The 21291-nt window shown below is 32.1% G+C and overlaps 2 protein-coding genes across 3 annotated transcripts; one reads left to right on the top strand and one right to left on the bottom strand.

The window, feature by feature from the left end:
• The first annotated feature begins 9045 nt into the window (after positions 1 to 9045).
• On the top strand, positions 9046 to 12526 carry LOC124940545 (nuclear transport factor 2-like). Of its 2 annotated transcripts, XM_047481072.1 has the most exons (10): positions 9046 to 9326; positions 9415 to 9552; positions 9845 to 10064; positions 10166 to 10698; positions 10762 to 11178; positions 11439 to 11547; positions 11614 to 11738; positions 11812 to 11874; positions 11966 to 12032; positions 12287 to 12526. In XM_047481072.1, exons 1-10 carry the CDS (start codon positions 9291 to 9293, stop codon positions 12388 to 12390), a joined length of 1812 nt encoding a protein of 603 aa, XP_047337028.1. In that variant the 5' UTR covers positions 9046 to 9290; the 3' UTR covers positions 12391 to 12526. The 2 variants fall into 2 exon arrangements, with proteins under 2 accessions (XP_047337028.1, XP_047337027.1); XM_047481071.1 differs by having other exon boundaries at positions 10166 to 11178.
• Positions 12527 to 13434: 908 nt separating this feature from the next.
• Positions 13435 to 14436, bottom strand: LOC124940428 (wound-induced basic protein-like). Its single transcript, XM_047480944.1, has 2 exons — positions 14306 to 14436; positions 13435 to 13653 (listed from the first exon to the last, which is right to left on the bottom strand). The coding sequence occupies exons 1-2, from the start codon at positions 14374 to 14376 to the stop codon at positions 13581 to 13583; spliced, it is 144 nt and encodes a 47-aa protein (XP_047336900.1). The 5' UTR covers positions 14377 to 14436; the 3' UTR covers positions 13435 to 13580.
• Between the last annotated feature and the right edge of the window lie 6855 nt (positions 14437 to 21291).

Below are 21291 nucleotides of genomic sequence, written 5' to 3'. Positions count from 1 at the left end.
TTCAAATAATCATTTAAATACTAAAATTCTTTATTTATTTATATTTTAACTTTATTATATAATATAATTACACCTTTATTGTCTTTTTATCCAATTTATAGTTTACTTTTCAATTATTTATATTGAACATTTGAAGATAACCCATAATCGAACAAGTCTTAGTCTTTAAACAATTAATTAGATGGACGAAATTCTGTATGGATGTTTAGCTGGAAATATTTAAATAGAATAGTCTAAATGGATGTAAATATTTAGTAATGTATTTTAAACAAAATTATATTCAACATTAATTATGAATTTCAATTTACTATTTAAATTGGAATGCCTTTAGAAAGATTTCTTCGTCTTCACCCCGAATTTTCAGTGAACGGACAAATTCAGAAATTCAAGTTGAGTAGGTTAAAATAAAATTGAGTGAGTTTAAAAAATAATAAGAAAATTGTGAGTATAATAATTAAATAAACTAAAATTTTGTCAATTTTCTATAAATTAAAGAAACAAAATATTAATAACAAAAACATTTAAGAGTTATGTGATAGCTTATATGTCACATTTTTATACTAGAAATAAATATATATATATATATATATATATATATATATATATATATATATATATATATATATATATATATATATATATATATATATATAAAATTTATTTTCTGGTGGCGGAACTCAAACCTTAACATTGATCCACACTAATTCCTAATAGGTAAAAAGAATTTCTTCTTATGAGAAATAGGTAGAATTAGAATATGACTTAAATATTTTCCTTCAAACATTTGTATTAATAATTAGGGATAACTCATGAGTACGCGTATATCTGATATTTGTGGGTACTCAATGGTCGAGTTCAGGTCTTTTAAATCAGATTCAGAATCGCGGTTGAGGTCGGGCATGGGGAGGGGAGAAATTATTTGATCAGGTTCATGGTCAGAGATGGGAAGTGTGCGAAATTAAAACTCGATACCCGACTATATTAATATTAAAAATAAAATACTTTTCACACATGACAAACAACACAATAAATACATAATTTATTTTACTCTTATTCACAATTCACTCCAACTTTATTTTTTTAATACTTTTAATATTATTTCTCTTTATTCTTCAATTTATTTTTAATAACAAAATAATATTTCTTTCTCCACACTCTTCATTTTCAATCTATAACTTTTTTTAAAACTATAGTAACAACACAGTCATTATCTTCTTCAACATCAACTAAGTAAGTAAGTAATCGTGTATGTTATGTCTTTTTATCTTTACAACGTCTTTAAAGTTATATTTTATTTTTTTAAATCTATAATATTTTATAGATATTTATTCAGGTAATGGGATACCCGTCGGAGATCGGATACCCGACGAATTAATAAAAAAAAATATAGATATTCATCAAGACGAGAGTCGAGATCACTAAAACATGTACTTTTCCGTCCCATTAATATTCTCATCCCTATTCATAACTATAATTCTCAAAAAAGTTAAAATAAACAAAAGAATTGATAAATTAATTGAAAAAATACTTAATTAAAATTCAAAAGTATCAAGTTTACTTTTTATTAAAATTACATGAATGTATGATAAGAGTCATTGTAGGGACAACTAAGTTGAAAATAAAAACAAGGTCACAAATTTGACGTGATCTGTCACTTGTGCATGAGAGAGAAAAAAATTAATGTCTAAAAAAGATAAAACTAAAAGAACATAAAAAAGTCATGAACATGACCTTATGAGTGACCTTATGAGGCGCTGAAGTCTGAAATATACAAAAATATTATTTATCTATAAATATTTTAAATAAAATTAATATTAGTCAAATATAATTAATTTAAAATTGGTTTTAGTTTATAAAAATTAAGTTTAATCTTAAACTTAATGTTAACATATATTTTATCCCTCGGCACCCATTTAACCCTCATTTTGTGACTCACACTTTTCATATATCTTTTTTATCCCCTCGACAAATCACTTACCAATCTTAGTCGACCTCAATTGATGACACACCTCTTATTTCTCGTCAAACTCAAGCACTAACCCCCCAATTGACTTTTATCTTGTGACTCACATTTTTTCATATGTCTCTTTATCCCCTCGGCAAACCACTCACTGACCATAATCTTGTAACTCACACCTTTTCATATGTCTCTATTGTTGGGTTTTGCAACAGCAAAACTATGGATCTTCTTAGAAAAATCAAAACCTGTAGCAAATCAGATTCCAAATCGTCTATGACGATAAACAGATTACCAAGAACTGAAATAGCACAAAGCAATAAACGACAACACAATATACGTGGTTCATTCAAAATCGACCTACGTCCACGGGAGGGATAAGTTTCACTAAATCAAACAAATGTCAATAGTAGAAACTTACATGCCCTGCTCTCAAATGAAAGAAGTGATTACACTATGAATGATTGGACTACTCCACAATCAAAAACTCCCCCAATCTCTCACTTTGGATCAGCCAAAGAACAAGAAGAAGAAGGAAACCAGAAAACCCTAGGCCTGTAATTCTCTCTCTCTCTATTTGCTCTGTTATGAGAAAAATACCCAAAAAAAAGTATTTATACTCTAACCCGTTTTCATAAAAGAAAACCCTGACCCGTTTACACGGAATTTAAAACCCGCCCGCAATGGCAAGGAACACCAACAATTCTCCCCCTTCCGAGCCATGGGAGAATGTTGCTATACACATTCATCATCGTGACGCTTCTGCCAGAACCATTCCGGCTTTGGCACAACATATCTCATGCTTTTCTCTTGGCAAGCCCTTTGTCATCATATCTGACCCGTTCTCATCTGTGTGTATTTTCTCCAAGTATAACTCCTTCTTTTCGAGCACTTCATGGATCCAATGGTACCTTCTTTGGATGTGTTTTGAACGTGAATGGAAACTTGGATTTCTTGCTCACATGTATAGCACTCTGTGAGTCACTAAACACCACAAATCTGTCTTGTGCAATGCCGATTTCTTTCAACAATTCTTTCATCCATCTCATTTCTTTACAACATTCAGTAATGACAATATATTCAGCTTCTGTAGTAGACAAAGCAACACATTTCTGTAGACGAGACTGCCATGATACAGCTCCTCCTCCAAAAGTAAACAAATACCCTGAAGTTGATCTCATTGTGTCAATATCACCACTCATATCTGAATCAGAAAACCCTTCAACATGTGACTTTCCAGTACCATAACACAAAGCGTATTTGGAGGTCCCTCGAAGATATCTCATTAGCCACTTAACCGCTTCTCAGTGTGTTTTACCAGGATTTGAAAGAAAACGACTAAGTACTCCAACCGTATGAGCTATATCCGGTCTTGTACAGACCATTGCATACATTAGACTGCCTATTGCTGAAGCATATGGAACACTACACATTTCTTGTCTTTCCTCTTCATCCTTGGGAGACATTGTCTTGTTTATTTTCAAGTGTGTAGCCAATGTACAAGCAACTGGCTTTGCCTTTTCCATACAGAATCGTTTTAGAATCTTCTCAATATATCTCTCTTGAGATAACCATAGCTTTTTCTTCACCCGATCACGAATGACCTGCATTCCAAGAATTTGTCTTGCTTGACCCAAGTCTTTCATCTCAAAAGACTTAGCCAAATCCTTTTTCAACTTGGCAATATTGAGCTTGTCTCTCCCAACAATCAGCATGTCATCAACATATAGGAGAAGTATAATAAAATCATTAGAAGCAAACTTTTGCACAAAGACACAGTGATCTGTAGACGTCTTCATGTACCCATGGATGGTCATGAACGACTCAAACTTAAGATACCACTGCCTTGGTGCTTGCTTCAAACCGTACAAACTTTTGACAAGTTTGCACACCTTGCTTTCCTCACCTTTCTTATTATAACCTTCAGGTTGCTCCATATAAATATCTTCATCCAAATCACCATGGAGAAATGCAGTCTTGACATCAAGTTGTTCAACCTCAAGATCCATACAAGCAGCTAGACTTAACACCACCCGGATAGAAGTCATCTTCACTACCGGTGAGAAAATCTCATCATAATCGATTCCATGCCTCTGGCCAAAACCTTTGACAACCAGCCTAGCCTTGTATCTTGTCTTGCTATCATCACTTTCTTGCTTGATCTTGTACACCCATTTATTTTGTAATACTTTTCTGTTCTCTGGTCTTTCAACTAGATCATATGTGCCATTTTTCAGCAATGACTTCATCTCTTCATCCATGGCAGCTATCCATTCTTTCTTATGAGCATCCTCAAGAGCCTCCTTATAGCATATAGGCTCCCCACAATTAGTTAAAAGAACATACTCTGTAGCAGGATACTTAGAACTTGATCTTTTCTCCCTAGTAGACCTCCGAAGTACCTCTGTTTGTTGACTCTGTTGATTTCCATCTTCTTGTTGAACTTCAAAATCAACCTCAATATTATCACCAAGATCAATTTCAGTATTAGTATCATTTCCATGTCCTACAGCTTGACCCTGAGGAACATTATCATCACTATCTGAGTCTGAAGCTACATGTGGCCTTGTCTCCTCAACATCATGAGACAACTCAAGACCAGAAAGGTCACGTATGTATGCATTAAGCTTTTCACCATCTTCAAAATTCTCAATAGTCTAATCTTCAAGGAATACCACATCCCGGCTTCTCAAAACCTTCTTATCAACTGGGTCATAACACCTGTATCCCCACTTTTCATCACCATACCCCAAAAATATGCATTGTCTGGTTTTTGCATCTAGCTTAGACCTCTCATCTTTTGGAACATGCACAAAAGCTATGCAACCAAAAACACGTAAATAGTCATAATTAACATCTTTACCTGACCAGACACTTTCTGCACACTTATTATTCAATGGCTTGGAGGGAGAACGGTTGATCACATACACTGCAGTGCTCATGGCTTCAGCCCAGAAATGCTTAGCCAACCTGGCATGGGAGAGCATACTCCTCATCCGTTCCAACATTATTCTGTTCATCCTCTCTGCCACACCATTTTGTTGTGGAGTCTTGGGCACAGTCTGTTCATGTCGAATACCCTACTCTTTGCAATAATCATCAAATGAGCCTATGTACTCTCCCCCATTATCTGACCGCACCCTCATCAGTTTTCTTCCTGTCTCTCTTTCAACCATCTTGTGAAAGACCTCAAACCTTGCTGCAACCTCATCCTTGGACTTTATAGCATAAGCCCAAACCTTCCTAGATGCATCGTCTATGAAGGTTACAAAATAGGAAGCACCGCCTATGGATTTAATCTTCATAGGACCACAAACATCTGTATGTACCAATTCAAGGACATTCTTTTTCAGTTCAACTTTTGACTTACTAAAGGAGACTCTGTTCTGCTTACCCTTCAAGCAATGCTCACAATTTTCAAGATGAGCATCCTTGAGATTCAGCAACTCATTCCTCTTGATCAAAACATTCAGCCCCTTTTCACTAATGTGACCTAATCTCTTGTGCCACAACTCAGAGGATGACTCCATTAAAACAGAATATGCCGCATCATAGACAATTTTCAAATTTGTCTTGTATAAGGAACAACAGTTCTTACCTCGTGCAATAACCAATGAACCCTTGCTTAGCTTTCATGCTCCACCACTAAAAACATTATGGTAGCCTCCATCATCGAGCTTACCTGTTGAAATCAAATTTATTCTCAAATCAGGAACATGTCTTACATCTCTCAATGTCAGGAAGCAGCCCATGTTTGTCTCAATTCTAACATCACCCAGACCAACTATCTTGGACACATCACTGTTACCCATGCGAACCTCACCATAATCACCAGCTTTGTAGGACTGAAAGTAACCTTTGTGTGGAGTTATATGGAATGAGGCACCTGTGTCAACAATCCATGTTGTTTCATTTGAAGATGTGCTAAGACAGGAGTCTTGATAGTTAGAAGCATATGTCAGTTCACCATCTGAAGCATAAGCAGATGTATCTGCACTCTGTTCTTTCTTTTCTCTGGGCTTCATTGTACCCTTCGCTTTATCATTTTTAAATTTCCAGCACTCATTTTTCCAGTGACCAATTTTGCCACAGTAATGGCAAGCACCATCCTTCTTTGGAGCTCTAGACTTGCTTCTAGACTTTCCCCTGTTCGAACCACTTCTATTATCTTTTGATCTTCCTCTATCAGCCACCAACATATCAGACTTAGAGGGTTTATCCCCCTTTCGATTCTCCTCATCAAGTAAGGAACTGGTGACAAATGCCATGTTGACTTTACCATTTGGTGCTGAGTTGCTGAGAGTGATAATAAGTGTCTCCCAACTTGCAGGCAAAGATCCAAGGACTAAAAGTGTTTGCACCTCATCATCAAAGTTTATCTTCATACTACTCAGCTGATTCAAAATATTTTGAAATTCATTCAAGTGCTTAGCAATTGATTTATTATCAATGTACTTCAGATTCACCAGCCTTCGTACCAGTGCTGCTTTATTCCCTGCTGACCTCCCAGCATAGAGAGCTTCAAGTTTGCTCCACACACCATACGCTGTAGTCTCATTCTCAACATGGTGCACAACATTTACACCAACCCAGGAACGAATAAAGCTGCAGGCCTTTCTATCTATCTTTTTCCAATCAGCCTCTTTTGTAGTCTCAGGTCTAACACCCTCATTTTCAATTGCTTCATTCAAATCATCTGAAACTAACAGATCACTGATCATCAGTTTCCATTGCCTGTAGTTTGTACCATTCAGACTCACCATATCAGGTCTAGATTTCCTCATTATTACTGCCTTAACAACTGACAAAAACACCAGCAAAGAAACCAGTTGATCTCTTCTATTAATTTCGCCAAATAACCAGCAGAGCACTATGCTCCAATGTTAAAACAGATAACCAATTAATACTGCTCTGATACCACTGTTGGGTTTTGCAACAACAAAACTATGGATCTTCTTAGAAATCAAAACCTGTAGCAAATCAGATTCCAAATCGTTTATGACGATAAACAGATTACCAAGAACTGAAATAGCACAAAGCAATAAACGACAACACAATATACGTGGTTCGGTCAAAATCGACCTACGTCCACGGGAGGGATAAGTTTCACTAAATCAAACAAATGTCAATAGTAGAAACATACATGCCCTGCTCTCAAATGAAAGAAGTGATTACAATAGGAATGATTGGACTACTCCACAATCAAAAACTCCCCCAATCTCTCACTCTGGATCAGCCAAAGAACAACAAGAAGAAGGAAACCAGAAAACCCTAGATCTGTAATTCACTCTCTCTCTATTTGCTCTATTATGAGAAAAATACCCAAAAAAAAGTATTTATACTTTAACCCGTTTTTATAAAAGAAAACCCTGACCCGTTTACCTGGAATTTAAAACCCGCCCGCAATGGCAAGGAACACCAACATCTTTATCCCTCGACAAATCACTCACCAATCTTAGTCGACCTCTCTTTTACTCTCACTTCAACAAATCAACTTAAAAAGTTGAACTTATATTGTTAAGACGTCTCACATTCATCAAATTTAGTGTTGAATTCAAATATAAAGTCTTATTAGTGTAGTTTGTTAAATGTTGTATTTGTTTTGTTAGTTTGTAATTTCGAAACACACATATAACATTTTTTATTTTATTTTTAACCGTTTAAAGTTTATGGGCGAGTCAACAAATAATCTAACCCCAAGTATCCATTTACTCTCATATATATATATATATATATATATATATATATATATATATATATATATATATATATATATATATATATATATATATATATATATATATATATATATATATAATTCATAAAAATGAAAGTTTGAGTTATATAATTCTATTTGTGGTTATTATTTATAAAAATAAAATTTGAGTTAAATAATCATATTTGTAAGTTTTGTTTTTATTAATTAATACGGTCTCAAATTATCTCGAACATGGGACTGAAAATTTGAAATTCTTTGAACATAAAAACTCGAACATGACCTTATAAAACGTTACATGTGATATTCAGAGAAAAAAATTGATTTTTTTTTTAAAAAAAAAGAGTCCCTAACATGACCTTATGAGACGCTAAACATTATATTCATAAAAATTAAAAAAATATTTAAAAAAAATAAACACAAAAGTTCTGAACAATCGAACACGCTGAAAATGACTTTACGAGGCGTTGAACATGATATTTAAAAAAAAGGAAAAAAATGGGACGACACCTAACAAACCTCGTCAGATTCGTGGTCTTTTGGGCACAGGGACGCGAGAACCAATCCGAGTAATCCACCGCTTTATTTTAAAAATATGCCTGAAGCAAGATAGGGCGAGGCCAAAAAGCCGTATAGTGCAGGAGCGCTCCAAATTGAACCCGAACATTTGAACCCTCGTCGAGCGAAGGTAGAGCTTGAGCTTCTGCGCGTTTTGCAGAAGTTGGATTCGTGGTCTTGTTGTCAATATAATTTCGTTACCCTAATCATTTTCAATAATCTCATATGATAAAATATGATAAATAGAATTTAAAAAAAAAACTTAAAATTTTGTTCAGTTATAGCATCCCAAGCAAGATTTCAATAATTGACTATTAGAGGGTATAAACAATAATTTTAATAAAAATATATCACTTCAATAATATTTTAATAGTTGGTTGAACTTTTTAATATATTAATATATGAATATTATAAATTAAAACTATTATAACTGAATTATTAGAAAACATTTCAAAATTTTACTTTATTTAAATTATATATATATATATATATATATATAATTCATATTAAAATAGTTTAATAAAATTAAGTCACAATGTAATTTTTTATCTCTCTTTTTCTAAATTTTTTAACAATAAATTCATCTATCCCTAATTATTTTTTTATAAAATATTTAATTAATTAATTTTTTAATAAATATATCAAAATATCTCTATTTTATTTTATAAAATTTTAATTTGCATAATTTTTTTTTTTTATATAATTTAACCAACTAAAATTCCATAAAACTAACTTTTTAAAATTACTTTAATAATAATAATAATATTAAATCTCAAATCTTGGAGGGAGTTTTCTCTTTCTTCTTCTTCTTCTAGATGACAATTAGCTCTCTCTGTTCTGTTCTGTTCTTCCCAATTTCTGCAAAAACCCTCGTTAATTCTTGCACCCTTTCCTTCCTCCTCGATATTATCTGATCCGAATCAGTCTCATGAACGATTCTCTCCATACAACACTCGTTAATTCCTTCTCCAACTTGCTGCTCTTAGTGTTACTTTCCATCATTTTACTTCTTAACTAGTACATTACGATTTGGGTTTTCTCTATTTGGAATCATCGGAAATGGAGGACCCAATTGAAAGGCTCACTGCTTCATCGGTACGTATTTACTCAATTCTATGTTCGATCTTTCTGTTGATTTTTCTCCCTTATTCGTGCAACTGATGATTTATCTATTTGGTTTTAGGTTGCTTATTGTTTCACATTTTGGTACTATCAGCTCCTGCATACTGATCCGGCTAAATCTTACCGATTTTATAACGATATCAGCCAACTTAGTCGTACGGATGAAAATGGGAACATGAGTGTTACTACAACTTTGAAGGTATCATTTACATTCTATCATTAGTATATTGTATCCTTTGGGAGATTTATTGATTTGTTTCTGATCTACCTTAGTTAATGGATTATATTCAATCTGTTTCTTGATTGGTAATTGTGAGTTTATGGGGACTTTGAGATTGATTGATGTCCTAGAAATATCACGGTTCTCCAATTGCTGTGTAAATGATTTGTCACATATTGTTGACTGCCATTGGTATATATTGAGTAATCCAATTTCTCTAGTGTGTCTATTGATTCATGGAATCTTCATATATTTATATGTTCACTCACAGGGTATTAAGGAGAAGATATTGTCCGTGAACTATACAAACTTTGAATCATGGATTCGATGGGTTGATGGACAAGAATCTATTGACAATGGGTTTCAGATCTTTGTAACTGGTTTTTTGAGGGGAATGAACCATAATAGGTATTTTATACAAGTATTTTTCCTTGCACCACAAGAGAGAGGCTATTTTATCTTGAATGACATATTTCGCTTCCTGGATCAAGGTTATCTCCAAGCTTCTGCTTATAAGATCAATAAAATATTATTCTTTGTTACTCATAGTTATCAGTTGTTTATGTCAATCCCTTATTTGTCTATTTTCTAGATTCTTCTCCTGTACCAGCAAATAAGCAAACAGTTGCTCCGATAGAGATCAACGTGGACAAAATTGTGGACAATGTTGAAACGGTGGTTAATGAAGAGGAGATTCAACTTGTTGATGAAGTACCTAATGTAAAAACAGTGGTTGATGCAAAGGAGATTACACTTCTTGAATTTGTTGATGAAGTACCTAATGTAGAAATAGTGGCTGACAAAGAGGATGTTCTACCTGTTAATGTTGTTCATCAAGTACCAAATGTAGAAACAGTGGTTGATGCAAAGGAGATCCCACTTGCTGAAGTTGTTCATGAAGTACATGATGATTCTTACTTGGTTGGTGCAAAGGAGATTCCACTTACTAAAGTTGTTGATGAAGTATATAACATAAAAATAATGGTTGATGCAAAGGAGGTTCCACTTGTTGAAGTTGTCGATGAAGTACCTAATGTGGAAACAGTGGTTGATGCAAAGGAGATTTCACTTAATAAAGTTGTTGATGAAGTATACAGCATAAAAACAATGGTTGATGCAGAGGAGGTTCCACTTGTTGAAGTTGTTAATGAAGTACCTAATGTGGAAACAGTGGTTAATGCGAAAGTGGTTCCACTTGTTGAAGTTGTTGATCAAGTACCTAACGAAGAAACAATGGTTGATGCAGAGGAGGTTCCACTTCTTGAAGTTGTTGACAATGTACGTGATATTTATTGTGATGTTGATGCAAAGGAGGTTGCACTTGGTAATGTTGTTGATGAAGTATCTGACGATTCTTGCCTAGATGATGCAAAAGAGGGTTTACTTGCTAAAGTTGTCGATAAAGTACCTCATTATTCTTGCGTGGTTGATGCAAAGGAGTTTCCACCAGCTAAAGTTGTTGATCAAGTACATGATGATTGTCGTGTGGTTGAACCAAAAGAGGTTCCATTTTCTAAAATTGGTCATGAAGTACCCTATCATTCTTGCGTGATTGAACCTGAATCCAAAATAGAAGAAATGCCAAAGAAATCTCATGCATCCATTGTAAGTTGACTATGACACTATGTTGTACACTAACTGTTTCGGTTTATGTATCATGATCTGTTTTCATATATAAAATGTTATAAGATTAAATTTAGTCGGAAACAGATTCAGAATGTGGAAACGGATCCAGACTAAATTTGTCTATGCTCTCTTGTATTCTTAGTCATGAGTAGTCATCAGGCCTGGAATTTGTTTGTGGACTTTTAACCCCATTTATGTGTAGTAATGAGTGGTTTTGTTGATGCTGTAAACGTATGAAGGAAAATGAAGCAACATTGTCATCTCATGCTCCCGCTCCAGATGGAATTGAGCCTAAGATCGAAGAACATCAAGTGAGCCATCTGCAGCCTTCCATATCAGAAGCTGAAGGTATACAGCCTCCTCCTATTCTAGTGTATGGAGATTGCTTAGTCATGTTTGTAATTGTGTGAACAGCAGCTGGTGATTACTCAATCTATATAAAGTACCTCCCAGTGAGTGTAACCACTTCAATTCTTGAGGATGAGTTTAAGAGATTTGGAGCTATTAAGGAGGGTGGTGTGCAATTCCAAAAGAACAAAGTATGTCTTATCAAAATACTAATCATGGGTTAAAACTTCTTCATGTCTTTTTATCTATGTTCTTTGGCTACAGCAAGGATTCTTTTTTGGGTTTGTTCGATTCGAGGAGGCAAATTCAGTTCAAAAAGCAGTTGAGGTATATTGATGGCAGATTCTAATTTTCTTTTTGTTTTTGGTTAATGAGGAGATAATATCTCAAATTTATAAATGTTTCTTGCTTGTTTCAGGCATCTCCGGTTTGGATTGCTGGACGTCAAATTGTTGTTGAGGAAAAGTCATCTTCCAATTCAAGAGGCAAGTTTTTAGGTTCCAGGGTCGGGATTAATAAAAAGTTATTTTTAACCAAAATGGTTAGGCTTTGTTTGAACTTTGAATAAGCAAGTGCTTATTATAGATTATTGAAAATCAGTAAAAATACACAGGTTATATCCAAATAACCACTAGAGATATTTGGATAAAATAGTGAAAAACAATATAGTTTTTAAAGAAAATAGAATGTATTTTATTATATGTATATATATATATAATTGATGTGATGGATTGAATAGGTGGAAGTGGGTCGCATAGATTCAGGCATGATGTAAGAGGAGGGCATTCTGGTTCTCCCATAGGAGGAAGAAGAAGAGGAAGGTTTGATGGATTACTAAGGTAAATAAAACTATTTTGGTGAGTTTTATTTGAAATTTGAGAGATGGAAATATCACTAAATAGAGAGAGTTAAATGAAGCTAGTTAGCATTTAGTAAACAGTAGTAATATAGGATTTTAACAATGAACAAACAAACAATACTTACACATATTTTGTTGTTTTTACTTTTGATTCAATGCTACTGATAGTTGGTTGGTTTATTCATGAGTTGTGTTAGGAGCTTGTTTTATGTCTTGAGTTATTTGGAATTTTTTAATTGGGTTTTAAAAAAGATATATTATTGATGAAAAGTTAGGTTATTTAAGTTTTTAAAATATTCTTTTGTATTTAAAATTTATAAAAATAAAACTAAGAGATATTTTAATTGATGAAATAAAAGAACAAAAATCATTGTCTAATCTAATTTTATAGAAATTCAATTCATTTAAAGTTGTAGACATTTATAAATTTATAAAATCTAAAATTTACATTAAAAGAATATTAGTTATATATTATTATTTTTATATATAATTAAATAAAAAATAATTAAAAATTAATAATAAATAAAATGAATTTAATATCATTTTATTTATTATTAATTTTAAATTATTGAATTTAATATAATTTTTTAAAAAAATAATTTAATTTAAAAATATAAAACAAAATAAAATAGTAGACTGATAAAATTATAAATTTAAAATCTTAAAAATTTAACTATTTAAAAGTTTATCTTAAACAAACCAAATAATAAAACTTGTATAAAATTATACAATTTGGAGTTTGGAAAGTTAAATTGAAATTTTAATTAAGTTAAAATAACAAAATTATTGAATGTGTTGTATTATTAATTCAACTTCTTCCATGATTAAATTGCTATTACAATAACATAGGATGTATTAATTTAGATACTTGATGATATTAAATATTGAATGCCAAAGTGAAACAAAAATATTAGTACTCGATTAACATAATGGATTTTAATACTTTATTTTGTTGGGTATGAATAAAGATCAACTAAAATTTTCTGGTTGACTTGAGGTTTGTAAACAAGATATTAGATAAGTTCTTATACTAACATCACAACATCAAAAGATTAAAACAAATCATTCCACTTGTGGGTTTAGGAAAGATCTGAATAACAATAAAACATTAAAAACTGTCGAATATTAAAATTTTAAGAAGAAAAAACCAAACTTCATAGCAGAACTGGAAATACTACTCATTCATCACAGGCTTATTCTCATTAGATTTAGGCTTATGCTCCTTTGGCTTCTGCTCCTCCATTTTCCTACAAAATATCAAACAAGTGGGGGATGAAAACGATGTCCAATACTATGAACTAGGGTTTGACATAACTTAATTGCCATCATTTTCCATTACATTTCATTACAACACCCCAAAGAAAGCAAAACATTAGGATTTATGCAACATGAGCACCTAAAACCATTTTATGAAAGATAAAGCTAGATACCCAAAGGTCAGAAATACAAGTTCTTTTAATCCAAACTAATTTCAAACTATTCAAATCATATCTATATAAATAACCCAATTTTCAATAACCTTAACCAAACAAGGTTATTTTGAAATAACCCAAGATTGAACAAGGCCCACCCAAATCATATCTATAGAAGGAGGAAATGATAAACCCTGTAGAACATCATTAATAGTATAGTTGCTGCTGAAGATCCTAATCTTAGCACTTCAAAGATCAACAACAGCAGCACTAGAAAAACCCTAGAAATTACTACTGTACAGACTGGAATGAAAATTGCAAATATAGAGTCCATATCAAATCCAACATATAAATTCCTAATCCAACATACAGAGTCCTTCAATCCCGATTCTAATCCAGAGATGTAACAAATATATTACAGACTGAGATGATAAAATATAAGAAAATAGAACCATCTAAATAAGAAAGAAGAGAAAGAGACGATTACCTCTTGTCGGATGCGCCTCCCTTCTGGCTAAGGAAGGATCTGAACAGCGGTGAGTTGACGTCGTAGATCATTCTTCTAGTTAGTTCTTGTCTGCAAAACCCTAATTTCTTTCGTCTGTAGAAAACTTGAAGCTTTGGGTGGGGGGGCGTATTTAAAAGAGAGGGATGTTTGCCCTGGCCATATTTACTATTTTGTCCAATTCTTTTATTGTTACTTCTATTCACTCCTACTACTCTTACAATTCTCAAATTTATCAATCACACTTTATTTATCTGAAATAAAATAAAATATAAAATAATTTATATTATGAAAAATTATAAGAGTTTATTTATTTGAATAAATAATAATTAATTTTTATTTTAAATATAAATTTACTCTATCTATGTAAAATTACACACTTAAAATTGAATTTTTTTTTTTATATAAGGAACTCTTTAAACTTTAATAAAATCTTCATTTTTTCTTACAAAATGAAAATTCTAAATAAATCAAATAAAGAGTTACATATAAAAAAAATTAATTTGTAAATAAAAGAAATAACATTTAAAAAAATTAAATATAGATGTTACATAAAATAAATTTGTAAAAATTAAGATTATAATGAAACTAATCCACCAATCACGTTTTTCAGTTAACTCCAAATACAGATTCATTTGAATTCAATAACAATGAGTGATGAAGGAGATCAAGTCGAACAAGTCACTTAAGCGGTGTCAGAAGAATCTCTACCTGAAATTTTGAGCGGTATTAAAATTTATTTTTGCCCGAGGATTAATAACCAACGCCAAAAATAGTGTTGCCAACGGATAATATACAAATATGATTAAAATAGCGAGAAACTCATCAAAATCATTAAAAAATATATATGAAAGGCTTCAGATTGAAGATTAATTTCAAGGCTCCTTCAAAATAAAAATAAAAAAGAACTTCAAATCTGACAACATCATCTCATTTGCTGCATAGAAGAAGATGAATATGGACTCGAGAAATGACCACAAACACGATTAGAGAGTATAAGCAGCATGACCCACTGAAGATTGAGAGTATTATTCGAATTACAAAAATCTTTGATAACAAATCTGATCCGACTAAATAGATTATCGTACCCAACAAAACATACCACCAACTCAAATCTGAGCGGTGAAAAGAGAAATAAGACACATTTCATGAGTAAGACAAGTTTTCAATTTTCCTAAAAAAAAAAATTATAAAGAGAAAATTGTGCCTAATTTGATCCGAATAAAAAAAATTTAAAAATTGATTAATCATAAAATAAAAAGATATGCATACATACAATTCAAAGAAAATGATTTAATATAATATCTATAATAAAATAAGAGTTGTTAAAATAAGTTGATTTAGTTAAAATATCAATTTGATTTTTTAAAATCTTATTTTAAAGCGGGTTAATAAGTCATAATTAAATAAACTCTTATATCAGTAAAAGCTTACCATTTTAAATTTATAACTTAATTTTAGATGTGTTTATAAATTATTTTAATTTTACGATTTTATATAATATTAAAATATTGTTTTAATTGTACAAAAACTTAAAAAACTGTCTAAAAGTACAAAATTTTGAAATACTTGTTTTTGGAGTTTTTCATGCACATAATTTGAAATCATTTATTTAATTTTTTATTTTTAAAAAAATAATAATCTTCAAATTAGTTAAGAAAATATAATATCATTACAAACAAGTTTTTCTAGTGGTATACGATCATGAAAAAATATTATGATAGTGAAAATAAAACTATGGATAATAGTTGCTATCCAATTTATAGCTTATTAATATTTGGAAGGATGAATTGAACTTTAAAGTGGTGGTGATAAGACATAATTTGTTTAATGTCTGGTATAACAGATTCGAGACTCTAATAATTTTCTTTTAGTGCATCAAGAATGAAAGAGACTACATTTTTAATATTTGACTCGAAAATGACATGATGTCATTGATTGGCCACATCACATCGCTTAATGAATTGTTTTGGCATCGGCTATAACAGACTTAAGACATATGAAGTTATGGACAAAAACTATAAAAAGTTGTCCATATGATCCAAATAATGATTCCAAAACACACTTTGAACCTTCTTAAAAAAGAGACATAAAAGTTGATCTGTATTCAACCAATGTCCAACGATGTCCAAAGCACATCAACTCTTGAAGAAATTTCAGTTTAATATACACCCTCATATTCCTACAATTAAAATAGTCTCAAATATCATTTATATTAATTTATATTAAGTTGATACACTATAGTAAAAAAATTGATTTATCAAATAAAGAGTAATTTTTATTTTTTCATAGATTCTAACATAAAGTGACAATAAAATTATTATTAAAACAAACATTTTAAATAGTGTAGTTTCTATCAAAAGTGTCAAGTAACCATTTGACAAATTTATTAATGGAAAATTCAGAATGAGAGAAACTAAATAGTGGTAATGTAGCAAATTTTCTTGGCATAGTAATAATGAGTATTCAACAATTTCCATATTGGAAGAACACCTATAATAGATAGAGGATGACGAGATTTGTCGTCGAAAATAATTCTCAAGGGTTGGTAGGACGCTATGGTAATTTTCAAAGGAAATTTCTAATTTTCGGGAACATTTAAGAATCTAAATAGCCTTCGAAAGTCTTGGGTGCACTTGAGATGATGATGAGGTCTTGATCTAGAAGAGTTATAACTTTTTGAGTGTGAAACTATATCCAAAACTAATCAAATGCACTCTATTAGAATTGACATTCCATATAAACTGTCACATGAAAAAACACTAATTGGAAGTTTAAAAATACAATCTGTGAGTTTTTAACCTAACAATTCATACAATTCATGTAAAAGAATAGTATCCCAATGTTTTGAATGATTAATAACATGACAACAAATAAAGGTTCATATGTTGTACTTGGGATAAGGTTCCTAGGCCTTTTAAATTGAAATACACCACTAGAGTCATTAATGGGTAGTCAATTATCATTCCAAAAGAGGTGAATAATTCATCAATTATTTGTCAATATTCAATGACTTTGAGTAAGTCTCTTCCTAGGAGGATCCTAGACCAACACCATGAGCTACCAATTTTTTTTTCTCAATCTGCCATATAGAGTCACGAGGGAAGTGAAGTACAAGATTTTCATTAACTTATACCATAATTTGAAATTAGTATCCATGATTGTTTAGAAAGTAAATTCAAATTCCACTTTTAAAGATTTTTAAACCCCATTTCACCCTCAAATTTTCGAAGAGTAAGATTGTCCCAAGAGGACCAATGAACACTATTTTTCCATATTAGATTTCTACCAAAAGATAGTGATTTATGAAGGCATCCAATTGATGATTTGCTTAAAGATAGATGAATAGTGTATTGAAATTGTTTGGACAATAAACTTAATGAGAATTTTTTTCCTAGCTTAACTAAGAAAGTTACCTTTCTAACTTGCTAAATTTGAAATAACATATCGAGGCGCAGGTACGAAGCACATCTGGCCGAAATCCATTTTTCTTATCTTAAAGCAAGCAAGAAATATCCTTCAAAGCAGCCAATACAAAGAAATATCAAAATATTGACTTAGACAATGTGCAATTATAATACTAAGAATGTCAGTAAGGAAGTTTGAGTATGGATAGGAGTATTACTTGAGAATGACATTAAAGATTTATGTATATTAAAATTTTAACCTAATGCAAATGAGAATTTATAAAGCAGGTCAAAAATACACCATGTTATTTTGAAAAGTTTTTGCAAAAATAGAACATCTACAAATATGATTAAACCAACTATTGTACAAATATGATTGAGCTTAACTCTCTCAAACAAGTTTTTATACTCCACATAATAAAAAAGATCGACATTTAGTTAAAAAATTAAAAAGATATGAGGAAAGTGAGTATCCTTTTTAAAGTCCTCTCGTAGGACAAAACCTGGAAATGGTATTGTTGGGATTGGGATCGCCAATAGGGACTCGGGTCCGACTATTGTTGAACGCTTACACACTCTTCGGTTGATAATAACTTGTTAGATGTTAATATCGGTTTTTATTCTTCACAAGTTGTCACAAAATTTTGAACCGAGTTCAAGTGCAGAAGTGTTTGTTTCAACTTGAAGCAACAACTAAACGATTTAGAGGATATAATGAAGAAAATACTAAATGGTATTGTTGGGATTGGGATCGCCAATAGGGACTTGGGTCCGACTATTGTTGAACGCTTACACACTCTTCGGTTTATAATAACCTTGTTAGATGTTAATATCAGTTTCTATTCTTCACAAGTTGTCACAAATTCTTGAACCGAGTTCAAGTGTAGAAGTGTTTGTTTCAACTTGAAGCAACAATTAAACGGTTTAGAGGATATAATGAAGAAAAGACACAACACAAAGTTTATGGATGTTCGGAGATAAAGCTCCTATGTCACCACTTCTTCTCAACCTTGAGAAGGATATCCACTATAATATTTGATTGAATACAACACTCGTACACAACCTAGTCGAACAATCAGGACTTAGTTACTGCCGACTTTCGAACTCCTAACATACACTCTTATTGAATAGAAACAGATTCTGTCAACTTACAATGCTAACAAACTCACACAGAATATGTAGTATTGTATTACAGTTTTGAAACTCTAACACACTTAAAAGCTTATGAAATTCTTAGAGAGTTGATTACTCAAGAGACGATGAAAAGATTGATCAAGTTGTTAGTGTATATTCTCGTATGCTTTCGTGTCTTGAGCCGGTTATCCTTTTGTTCTCTTAAATAGGCAAATGTCAATAGACATATTTTGCTTCTTCAACAGATTTATTTGCTTCTAGGACATCTTTCTTGTTCTTGATTGGTTGAGGTCCAGAAAAGTACATCAGATGAGATATCTTTTGATTTTGTCTGTACTTTAATCATAATATGCCAAAAAGCCATTAATTGGATTATGATTTCCTAAGAGCGAGCGACATGGATCAGCATGGATAATTTGTCTTTTGGTGCTTTTGACAGTCTGGACTGTGTTGACAGACACCTGCTACCAAGAAATCTTCCTCAGACTTGCACTGAAATGGAAATAAAATACTGAAGTAGCATAAAGCTAAATATCTGGAGCTACCGAAAATATGTTTGTACTTAGAGACATGATTAATAAAGCCGGGCGCGCTTTTACCGATTTATAAAATGATGAATTGGTTTAATACCAATTACGCTTTGGTAGAAAACCGACTTGGTAAAATGTCGGTTACGCATCTGAAAAACCTATTTCGAATACTACCGATTGCGCATCTGGAAAAACCGATTTCGAATACTACTGGTTGCGCATCTAGAAAAATCGATTTCGAATACTACCGGTTGCGCATTTGGAAAAACTGATTTCGAATACTACTGGTTGCGCATTGGTAGAAAACCAATATACAAGAATACCAGTTACGCGTCTTTGCATAATACCGATATGTAAAATACTGATCCCACTTCTTCATAAAACCGATATGTAAAATACCAATTCCTCTTATTCATAAAACCGATATGTAAAATACCGATCCCACTTCTTCATAAAACTGATATGTAAAATACCGATCCCTCTTCTTCATAAAATCGATATATAAAATACCGATCCCTAAAGTAGCCGATCTTCTTAAATGCTGAAGTATAAAACCGAGCCGACTTAAGAAAATATCGATCAACTTTCCTTCCGGTTTCTCTTAATCTATACAAGATTGACTTGGTTAAATTCTTATTTAAGAGTTAATTAATGATAATAATTAATTACCTATTTTTACTTAATAATTTCTCCCTTTTTGATTATTTAATCTAAATATTCAAAACCTTGTAATTTTGTTAATCGTTGTCTGATTGTGCTAAGTTAATTATTCATTTTAATCTAACAATTTCTCCCTCTTTGATTGTTTAGAATAAATTATCAAAGCCAGTTAAGTTTTCAAAACTAGTGATCTAGTCCTTTTCAAAACCGGTGATTTATTCCTTTATCATTTTCTCCCTTTTTGATAATTTTAACCTAAAACTATCAAAATCAGTCAATATGAACCGAAATAATTTTACTATGTAATATTTGATAACTCTATCTAATTTCCAAGATTAGGAAATGACAGTTAGTCAAGGATCTCAAACATTCAACCAAAATAAAGAAATATGTTCACGATAAGAGAGAAATTGGAGCAAAACAGTTTAAAAAATAGAGGTTTATCGTCTCCCTTTCGGCTTCTCCTTTGTCATGTCTCCTATGAATGTTTTCATGAAGCCTTGACTTGGTTGATCCGGGACATTAATTTAACGATTCCTTTGATGATCAGGTACGTTGTCAATGGTACTTCCATCACCTCATCGTAACCTTTGATTTGACCAAGCACTGCGGGGGACTTCCGGTTGAGGTACTTCAGGTTGAGACCGAGAATTTGTAACCTGCGTGGTGTATTGGGATAACGTCATGTCATCCGCTGCTGCCTCAGTTTGCTTAGTCTTCTTTCGTTTAACAACTTTAAACTTTTTAGCAGCATTAACTTGTTTAGCAGTCTCGACATTTCTGTTCTCCTCTTATTGAATACATCGAGTCGCGTCTTCATGTTTCCTCAATTTCTCAGCATCGACAGCACCTTGAGATCTAACCATTTCCATGACTTGATAGGTAAGAACCTCAACCGTAACTTTGGTTTCCTTTTGAACAGTGAGAGTCTCACTAATCATATGTTTGATTTGGCTTAATTCCTATCGCATCTTTCTTTTTCGATCTTGATAGGGCCGTTAATAACTACATACCACATGTCATCATTCAGAGAGGCTAGATATACAATCATTCACAGCTTCTACTCAATGAATTCTTTAGTTTTGAACATTGGAGGCTTGGTGAACGAAGTCATATCGGTAGTTGAGTGCTTGAGAATAGAAACTTGCCGCTCTAATATCACTTGTTGGGATCGGGATCGCCAATAGGGACTCGGGTCTGACTATTGTTGAATGTTTACACACTCTTCGTTTGATAA

The sequence above is a fragment of the Impatiens glandulifera genome, chromosome 5 (genome assembly GCF_907164915.1).
Source record: "Impatiens glandulifera chromosome 5, dImpGla2.1, whole genome shotgun sequence".
NCBI lineage: Eukaryota > Viridiplantae > Streptophyta > Magnoliopsida > Ericales > Balsaminaceae > Impatiens > Impatiens glandulifera.
Note: the sequence above shows the minus strand (reverse complement) of the source record. Positions and strands in the feature narration are given on the sequence as shown.

Excerpts from the sequence above, each read along its gene's own strand:
- LOC124940545 (XM_047481071.1), top strand. The coding sequence starts at position 9,291 with ATGGAGGACCCAATTGAAAGGCTCACTGCTTCATCG. Across the intron at positions 9,327-9,414 it reads AAAGGCTCACTGCTTCATCG|GTTGCTTATTGTTTCACATT; the intron begins GTACGTATTTAC and ends ATTTGGTTTTAG. Across the intron at positions 11,875-11,965 it reads CAGTTCAAAAAGCAGTTGAG|GCATCTCCGGTTTGGATTGC; the intron begins GTATATTGATGG and ends TGCTTGTTTCAG.
- LOC124940428 (XM_047480944.1), bottom strand. The coding sequence starts at position 14,376 with ATGATCTACGACGTCAACTCACCGCTGTTCAGATCCTTCCTTAGCCAG. Across the intron at positions 13,654-14,305 it reads GGAGGCGCATCCGACAAGAG|GAAAATGGAGGAGCAGAAGC; the intron begins GTAATCGTCTCT and ends GATATTTTGTAG.